Genomic DNA, 10,149 nt, shown 5'->3' on the forward strand with positions numbered 1-10,149 from the left:
TTAAGTAGTTCAACGACGCCTCAAACATCATCAGTTGGCTTACCAAACTGAATGAAACGCGCTAAACGTGCAGTGCGTGCGCCAGTCGCCACCCACAATGCAGACTTTTGACTGGAACCGCTCACCCCTAAATTCTACAACAGAGTGTATGTCTTTTTGTGACCATGTCTGCATGCATGCCCTGTGGATGCACATAACGTGTATATTATACAGAGGGAGAGACATTTTCACAGGAGTGGGAAAAAAAGGAGCGACCATTCTCAGACATGCATCCACCCTTTAAAAACCTTCCCACCGACACAGAGTGGTCCTAGGGGGTCTGTAAAGTCAGGCTGCCTGCTTCACTGACAGGGACCGTGGGGCAGAGTCTTGTCTGGTCAGGACACAAGGTTTCTGGGGGCTTGTTAATGCAATCTCGCGCCCCCCCCCCTTCCCCCCAAACCCACAACACTGAGCCAGGGAGGACAGGCGAGATACATGGAGCCCAAATTTACAAACCCAAAAGTCATGACTCCCTCGCTGCGGCTTGTAAGGTGATGTCACCGTAAAGTGAGAAATAACCCTGACCCTACTTCTGAAAGCAAAGAGGGAAAAGCAACAGACACGAAAACCAGACACGTACCGTACCGTACTGTGGAGTACATTCAATCAAACATCAAAGAAGTGGGAGGAATACAATCAATCACAGGATAAACGCGGCACTTTCCCACAGTTGAGTGTCTTGTATTTTTTGTATGGTTCTCTTTTTCAGAGATGTTTGATTATATGCTACATTTATGCTACTAAATCCAGTTTCTTCTGTTATGATTATAGTGCAATGGTGCCTATGAGAACAGATCCACAAGGCTACAATCTTTTAGGCAAGCAAAACAATGTGGTTTATGAAACTGCATCAGGGTTCTGAGTGAGTGGCGTCTCCACTCACTCAGATAGCCATCGCCTCACCGACATACGTATACACAGTGGTGTAAAGTAACTAAGTACATTTACTCAAGTACTGTACTTAAGTACAATTTTGAGGTATTTTCACTTTATTGGAGTATTTCCAGTTTTCAGTACTTTTACTTCTACTCCACTACATCTCAGGGGCAAGTACTGTACTTTTACTCCACTGCAATTTTTAGCGGTGCCAGCCGCTCTACTCTTGACTATGTCCGTCCGTATGTCCGTTTGTCCGTTTGTCCGTTTGTCCGTTTGTCCGTTTGTCCGTTATGTCCGTTTGAGCACGGGCTTTAAACAGCTATAACTCCAGTTCGCAGCATGCCAGCAAGTCCAAATTTGGTATGTGGACTTACACCACCAATTGGGACGAGCATTGATTGCTGAAGCCCCGCCCCGCCCTATTATAGCGCCACCAGGAGGCCACTGGCTTTAAACAGCGCTTTACACAGCTATAACTCCAGTTCGCAGCATGCCAGCAAGTCCCAATTTGGTATGTGGACTTACACCACCAATAGGGACGAGCATTAATTGCTGAAGCCCCGCCCCGCCCTATTATAGCGCCACCAGGAGGCCACTCATCAAAGGCACCGCTTCCTTCACACAGGGTGGGATTTTTTTTTTTACATACATTACCCATTTCAGCCCTATACTGTATGCATTTCGACCATTTGAAAATAGCCGATCTATAAGCTCACAATGCGTCACATGTGAGCTTGTAGATCTGCTATTTTCAAAAGATTTTTATACATTTGAAAAATTGTGAAATGGGACATTCTGCATAATGAGTACTTTTACTTTTGGTACTTTAAGTATATTTTGATGCCAATACTTTTGTACTTTTACTCAAATACATTTTGATTACCAAACTTTAACTTGTAACAGAGTATTTCTGCATTGCAGTATTGGTACTTTTACTTAAGTAAGAAATGTGAGTACTTTTTCCACCACTGCGTATGCGTACTGTAGGTGTTGCATTTCCACTTTTCCCCATGAACCCAGTATCAATAACAGGTTAACGGCCGCCTTAACAACTCTATTCCCCCTCAGGGATCAACAAACGTTTTATCTAATCTGGGCTCATCTTTCCATCAGTCACCGGTGAGGAGGAACTCTATCCATCACGGGACACAGGAAGAGACGGGACAAAAACATGGATCCTGTGTATTACAGTGTAGGGTGTGTTGCTGCTATACAGCGGCCCTGTTCAGATGGGTATAACACACACACACACACACACACACACACACACACACACACACACACACACACACACACACACACACACACACACACACACACACACACACACAGAGGCCTTTTGTACCGATGTGCGTCTGCGAGCAGAGGGGCCTGTGATTTCAGGTGGGGCCTCTGTTTCTGGAGAAACAGGTGGCGGACACGTGCTCCGGAGACCTCTCTGATACTCACATTCCTCATAACGCGTACATCTCTGTCAACGAAGGACCTTTTTATAAACCGAGGTTTCTTTTGGGGGGGGTGGGGGGGCGAAGCCCGAGCCGGTGCTACGAGCCAAAAAACGCTCTGCTCTAGAGTTTCTCAACTCCCGCCCTTTTCATAAAAGAGACAATCTGTCAAGACCGATATAAATTTGCCTATTACAGCAAGACGCTGTGGGCTTACAGAGAGACAGAGACAGACAGAGAGAGAGAGACATAGACAGAGAGAGAGAGAGACACACACACAGAGACAGAAACAAGGCGATCATATTGAATATTGTGATCTGTGGTATCATGATTAATTAAAGATAATTAAAATGAACATTATAATTTTTAAATGTATAAACAGTACATCACGTGTACTATATGTACATAAAACACGTAACTAAAAATAATATAACATAATATAAGTAAAGAACTAACTTGGAAGGCCTACTGTACTTCTCCTAAGCCTTACAGAAACACAGCTAGTTGTACAGTACTGTATAAAGAGAGAGGAGAGAAAGCGAAAGAGAGTGAGAGAGAGAGAATGAGAGAGAGAGCGCTTAGTATAGAAGAGAAGACATGAGGTGTGAACCGGAGGGGACGGAGAACCCTTCCTCGTGTGGACCCCCAGGGGAGCCCTTCGCAGTGGAGTGAGGTAATTCAGCCATCTGCAGTGCTCTCAGGGTGGAGAGGGGCTCTTGATTTTAGGAGGCTCCTATAAAACTAGGCTAGTTCGGTGGACACACTTCGGACGGTCTCACCCCGGCTGTGATATTTACACACAAGCCTAAAATGCATAGCGACTCGTTCAGAAGTGCCTCACGAGCCTCGAGGCCTTGCTGTCGGCATGTATACTGTAAAACCAATTCAGTTAAGAGATTCAGTTGACACATGCTGTATGTCTCAACTGAATCATTTTACTACGGGCGGTAGTGGCTCAGGGGTAGAGTGGCCGGTAGAGCGGCCGGGTGGGTGAACCGTGAGGTTTCCAGTTCGATCCCCGGGCAGTTCGATCCCAAAGTTAGTGTCTAAGTGTCCTTGAGCAAGACACTGAACCCCTAATTGCTCCCGATGAGCAGGTTGGTGCCTTCCATGGTTTCCTCTGCCATCGGTGTATGAATGTGTGTGTGAATGTAATGCACAATCTATGTAAAGCGCTTTGGATAAAAGTGCTATATAAATGCACATTTTACTAATTACTATAAACACAGTACATATATATACACAGTACATATATATACAGTATATACATATAATATATATATTATATTATACAAAGATATTAACGCTCTATGATTTTAACGGTAGGTTTGTTTTTCACAGTGAGACACAAATATCAAAAAAGAAACCCAGAACATCCCGCTATACATAAGAAATACATTGATTTGCATTTAATTGTGTGAAATAAGTATTCAAATGCGCAAACCTGGGGACCAACTACAAGAAACATCTGACCTCTGTGCTCGCCAACGAAGGTTTCTCCACCTGTTGTACTAACTTGGTGGAGACACTTATTTCACACAATTGCATGCATAGTAATGTATATCTTTCATATAATGTGATTTTCTGTGTCTCACTGTCAAGATTGTAGATTGTGATTGTGTTTTCTTTGTCAGTGGGCAAATTTACAAAATCGGCAAGAGATCAAATAATTATTTCTTTCACTGTATACATACAGTACACATACACAGTATACACGGTATGGTCACATATTCTCTGCATGTCTTCCTCTATTGCTCAACAATACATACTGTATATATACGCATATGTACAACCTGTTCTTTAACGACATGTAACATTACTGCAGGGATACACACATATCCCAACATAGAGATCATCATGACCACACACACACACACACACACACACACACACACACACACACACACACACACACACACACACCTATACAGTACAACCGCGCAGTAAAGTTCAGCAACACTCCATTCCATGTCAAAGACTATCAGCGTGCCTCATATAGAATATCCCTCACCACAGCCAGAAGTCACATTTAATTTGGTAAAGCTCTGGGCAGTGGGTATTCTTGGACGAGAACATAGTGAATGCATACTTAAGTGAAATGCAAGGAGAACCCTTAATCTCATTTTCAGGGGTGGATTAGCGGTAAAGTTCGCTACGTCAAATTATCACACAGCCACAAAGAGCACTGCTTATGAGTAATGACTTTATGAAGAGAGACTCCTGTGGATGCTGTCACTGAGACGGAAATACATGCACACCGTAAAAAATCAGAGAGTGAGTGTTTAAATCTATGAGTGTATAAATGTCCAAATCCAAATGGACTCCTAAATTCAACCTGTAATTTGACAGCATACCTACACTGTGCAACACAGTACAGTAACACAACCGGAACCGTGTCTTTCATGTCATTGAGGCACACTATTTGTGTTGGTAATATGGTAACCTGACAAGAGCCTGTAATGTCCACAGTGGAATTAAAGTTTTTTCCAACTAGTTGAGTTTATCACAAACTGATCAATCGTTGGATTTTCTATACACCTTGCTTAGTGTGATGGCCGGCTGTAGTCTTGGTCAAGGTCAAGAGCCAGTCATGACATTATGCATTTCATATCTTAATACGTTCTGATATGAACACTCCTAGTCAGGCAGGCGTTGCTTTTTCTTGTTACAGTATTGAGACGGCATAATTGAGATTGCATACCACAGGGTGAGCTTATATACTGTAGTCATATTCAATATTTTTTAAATAAAAAAAATGCACTACAACTCACTTCCATGTTATCTCCCCTTCTCTCTCTCACGCATACAGTAGGCATACACACGCGTGCATGCATGCATGCACGCACGCAATCACACACACACACACACACACACACACACACACACACACACCCACATGCATGCACTAACGTACGTGTATACGTACTCATGTACGTACGCAAACTCACGCGCGCATCGACATGCATGCATGCAAGCATGCTTGCAGACAAGCACACACATTACACAATTCTGTGCAATATTATAAACATCTTGAAATCTGTACAAAAGGCAGCTTATTAATACCCAACCAGAGAGAATTTACTGTAGGTTTACACATACAGTATGACCATATCTCCTAGGCCTACAGTATAGGATGAACATATCTCCTAAACTACAATGGTTGTATGGTTCTGTACAGAATTTAAAACAAATAGATCTGCAAAGATGTTTTACAAACAAGTGCTTGTGTGTGTTAAACCCTGACTAAATATACAGTAGTATGATACACAAATGTATCTCTAAAACTACAAAGAGTTATATCAAATACAGCAATTCATTGGATTCAGAAATTAGTATGTCAAATGAAAGTTAACTTAAGTTTGTGATTTCTTTCACCCATTTTTTGTGATTATATATATTATTTTTTTAAATTTTGACCAAACAAATGTAACTTTAATATAAAATAAATCTGTGGAGCTTTTCCTTGACATATACTAAATATAGTCCTAAGTCCTTAATGTTATAGAGTTGTGTCAAACTCTTCAATTGAGTTGCCATGGTATAAAACACTGTCAAATTAGACAGTGGCATTATCCAGACCAACACAAAGAGTGTACCATCATAACATATCATTTGCACTTTAAGATAAGTGAAATTCAAATTACACATTAAAGGCCGACTTTTGGCTGGGTTACAGCGTTTCAACAAAATCATTCAAATACACGAAGACAAATAGCTTAAGTTCAAGTTTTTTATTGTTGTCAAGGACACACACAACAGCCAGTAAGCAACATTGCAGGCAGTGAAACTATTGTATTCCAAGCGTACCGCAATGTGTGGAAAAGAAATGAGATAGAAACGAGTCAAGATAACTCAAGAATAAAGAATAAATGTTACACTTTAAAGTACTGTACATTTCCTGGGCAGTAACCTTACTGTACATCAGATGTACGGTAATTGCACACATCTTATTACTGATTAATAGTAATAATAATAGTAATTACACAGGTATTACATACACTTCCAGTAATATAAAGTGCAAACTAAATGCCTTTATTTGCTAGGGTTTTCTTTTTCAAGCAAGATGATAAATTCAATAAATTAAACAGTAATACTTTGGAAGGTACATTGACTTCCCTTTCAAAACATTCCACAAACTTTCACATATTAAAACTGGGTTTATGAACCTTTTTTTATATTTTCCTTCCAACTAACCTTTTCCCTCTTTTTTTTGTTCAAGTAAAAGCTTATGAAGTGCATACATGCATTTCAACTTTTGCTTTTGTGCATTTCCAAATTTTGCTATTAAAAACACTGACATCTAGACCAACATCTATCTAAACATCTCAATCACATTCCTTCTTCATCTAAAAAGTAAATAGTCCTACACGGTTTAGCCTACGATGACGGACAAACAAAAATCTCCCCCAACAAACAACAGTGAGATGAACCAAGCCCACCAGAAAAGTTAGACAAGCTGGTGGATATGGTACACCTCAAAAGACAGTATTTAGCCTAATGCCTGATGCCCCTTTATCCCACCTTCAGCTTAAGGAGGTTTGCTTTTAGTTCCTGAGCTTCTTGTAAAAGACGGCAGCGATGCACAGGGCAACAATGCACACGAAGGCTAAAACACCTACAGCAGCACCAAGCCCAGCTGACGAATTCTCATCATGTGATTTAGGCTGGCCGCCTTTGATGTAATTTTCTTGGGTGACGATCTCCGGGGAGGTGATGGTGTGGAGGTTGGACAAGTCGGCTGCCTCATCCTCCTCCGTGCTTCTTCTTCTTCTCCTGTTGTTGTTGTTGCATTGCATGAAGGTGCTGCAGGTGCTGACCTCGCATAGCCGGGTGATGCAGTGCAGGTAGTAGGTGGAGACGGTCTCGTTCTGCTGCTCCATGAAGCGGAATGCCGGGAAGGAGAAGCGGGCGCTCTGGCTCATGCCATTCTGGATCATGCTGGTGAGCTGGTCAACCTCGCAGGGCACGAACAGGTTGAAGAAGCTGGAGTTGCTAGGAAGCGGGGAGATTGAGGCGTAGCACCTGTCCAGGAGCACGTTGTACTGGCCCGTCAAGTTGGTGGCCTTCACCTCCACGTAGATGTCGGTCCTCAGCTCGACTCCATTCTGTGGCATCACCAGGGGGCTTGTGTACCCAGAATCGCTGAACAGTTCCAGGCGCAGGGTGCTGATGAAGCTGCCATTGTTGTCCTTCAATGCGATAGAGGAGGCTGACACATCGATCTGGGTGTTGTTGATCAGGTACTCTAAGGGGTAGGCGCAGGAGTAATAGTACTTCATCTCAGCATTGTAGGTGATTGTGCCTGTGGTGGGATCAGAGGATCGCACAATGCCACTGACGTTGACTGTCTGGATGTTGGAGAAGTCTGAGAACACTCCTGTGCCGGCAGCGCTGGTGGTCCTGAAGTGACTTCCACAGGCATGGGTACTGTTCAAGGGGAAGTTGAAACGCACCACGGGTGGAGTGACAGATGTATCCAGGGTTCCCCTGCAGACTGCCTCCGAATGATGGTTCACGATCATCAGTGACTCGTTGTAGCCGGTGTAGACGACGGGGCAGGCTTGGATTGCCAGACTGATGGAGTTGGTGCCACATGTCACCTCGATGTCAGTGACTTCTGGTCGCCGCGCTTCTCCCATTGTATTACAGTCACTCCTTGACAGCTGACTACTTCTTCCAATGATGGTGGCAACGATTAAAATAATGTGAAAATTCATCTTGGCTCTACAGCAGTGGTCCGCTCCTGTATCTGGAATCTCTGGATACCTTGTTTAGTCAGCTCTGAAGGCAAACGCAGGTTGATGCTGGTGATGGGTGTTCAGGAGTCTTTTATAGTAAGTCTCTTTCACTGCGATTGGCTCAAAACAAGGTCAAAGCACCCAGCTATATGTTAACAATTGCATTGTATTTTAAGGAGAAGGGCGGCAGCGTGAATTATACCCTTAGGGCAACAACCTGAAATCCGAAGCATGTTGTCTTCAGAAACTGTAACAAAATAAAGATATCAGTGACCTGGGTCACAGACAGGCTAAGGCCTAAATAACTTAACATAAAGTACAGTAACCCATATCTGCTGAATTCCTGAAGATCCCATACAAATCCTCCGGATGGAGAACATTCAGAAATGACCCAGTAGGGATCATCTGTTGCGGACATTGACCCACTGACGTTGATTATCTAATGACTATGCTATAGTCATTCCATTCACTTTTGTGTTTTTCCATTTTCTCCATTCAACACTATTCCGAAGAGAATTAAGAGAAGAGAAACAAACTAAAACTAACTCCATATGGAAATTCAAATGTGTTTGGCATTAGGAAAAGGGTTATGAAACTCCTTCAAATATATTACAGTACAGAGAGTTCAGTGCAGGAATCCAAATTCTGAATAAGGTATTATACAGTTTCTGCTCAATTACTTGGATGCAATTCTTGAAACTCTAACCCCAGTCTCTTAACAGAGCCTCAAAACCTCACACACTTAGTTGACCAGGGTCCTCCAGGGCTCTCTATAGTCTATACTATAAGTCAACTAGTACTGTATCTCCCTCTATCACAAAATCTCTTTGCCGATCTACAAGCTCACCACACGTCGGGATGTGTTGTGTGAGCTCGTAGATCAGCCATTTTCGCAGAACATAACGTTCGCCCTAGGGACGCTAGGGTTCATGTGGTTAAGGCAATTGGCCAATTACACTATTTCACTTCTCTTTGTGTCCGTACAGAATGCAAAACACTTAACGCCGTTGTCATAGTGTTCGAGGCAATTTTCATTCCTCTTTGACATTCCAATCAAAACTGAATCAAAATCTCTTTCTTTCTATTGGCTGTGTACAGTACATTTCCCATTCGCACTGACACAGTTGATCATTGGGGTAAATAATTGCATGTAAAATATCATGTACAAAAAAGAGGAAATATGTTTAAAATATGGTATTTGTATAAGTGTAAATAGTGTCTACACCCCCCTTTTTTCATTTTTATTTTCATTTTATTGTATTGTATGTTATCATTTTTTGTCGCGTCCATTTTGACTGTATGTTTTGCTCTTGTTGTATCTGTATCTAAATATATAATAAAGACAAAGTTTTTTTTTTTAAATATACATATCATTACAATGAGCATTTTCGTAGAAAAGATAAGGCCAGCATGATGGGTGATTTATTTGGAGTGAGTAACTTTCCCTTCACACTATTGAAGATTAATATTCACACTGTAAATTCCATCCCACATCCAAATTGTGAACACAACACATAAATGCTGAGGGTTCCAGTGCACTGCTTTTTACGTAAGCAAGAAGCAGGTGTCAGTTAGTCGGGGGCCGTGCAAGAGGCATCCACGTATACATGGAGGTGGGGCAGGAGGGAGAGAGGGGCCCACAGAGGTCAGGTAGACAGGGAGGAGAGAGTGGATACCCAATGACAGTCAAGTAGAACTTGACTGTAATGTTTGTCCGCAGAGATTGGTTGTGCAACAGTGGAAAAATATATTAATATTAAATAAAAAGGTAAAATAACCATACTGACAGTGGTGGAAAAAGTACTCAAAGGATTTACTTAAGTAAAAGTATCGATACTGCAGTATAGAAATACTCTGTTACAAGTACACGTCCGGAATTCAAAATGTACTTGAGTAAAAGTACAAATTGAGTATTGGCATCAAAATGTACTAGTACAATTACTTATTATGCAGAATGTCCCATTTTAAGTTTTCTAATGTATACACATCTCTTGAAAATAGCAGATCTACAAGCTCACAATGCATCGCGTCGCGACGCATGGTGA

At 42.0% G+C, this 10,149-nt stretch overlaps 1 protein-coding gene across 1 annotated transcript; it reads right to left on the minus strand.

Annotated features, from left to right (window-relative positions):
* Positions 1–6,910: 6,910 nt before the first annotated feature.
* On the minus strand, positions 6,911–8,005 carry LOC311064289 (zona pellucida-like domain-containing protein 1; the record flags this gene model as incomplete). Its single annotated transcript, XM_084084123.1, has 1 exon — positions 6,911–8,005. One exon carries the CDS (start codon positions 8,003–8,005, stop codon positions 6,911–6,913), a length of 1,095 nt encoding a protein of 364 aa, XP_083940249.1.
* Between the last annotated feature and the right edge of the window lie 2,144 nt (positions 8,006–10,149).

Source organism: Gymnoscopelus microlampas (assembly GCF_963454915.1).
Source record: "Gymnoscopelus microlampas genome assembly, chromosome: 17".
In the NCBI taxonomy this organism is placed as follows: domain Eukaryota; kingdom Metazoa; phylum Chordata; class Actinopteri; order Myctophiformes; family Myctophidae; genus Gymnoscopelus; species Gymnoscopelus microlampas.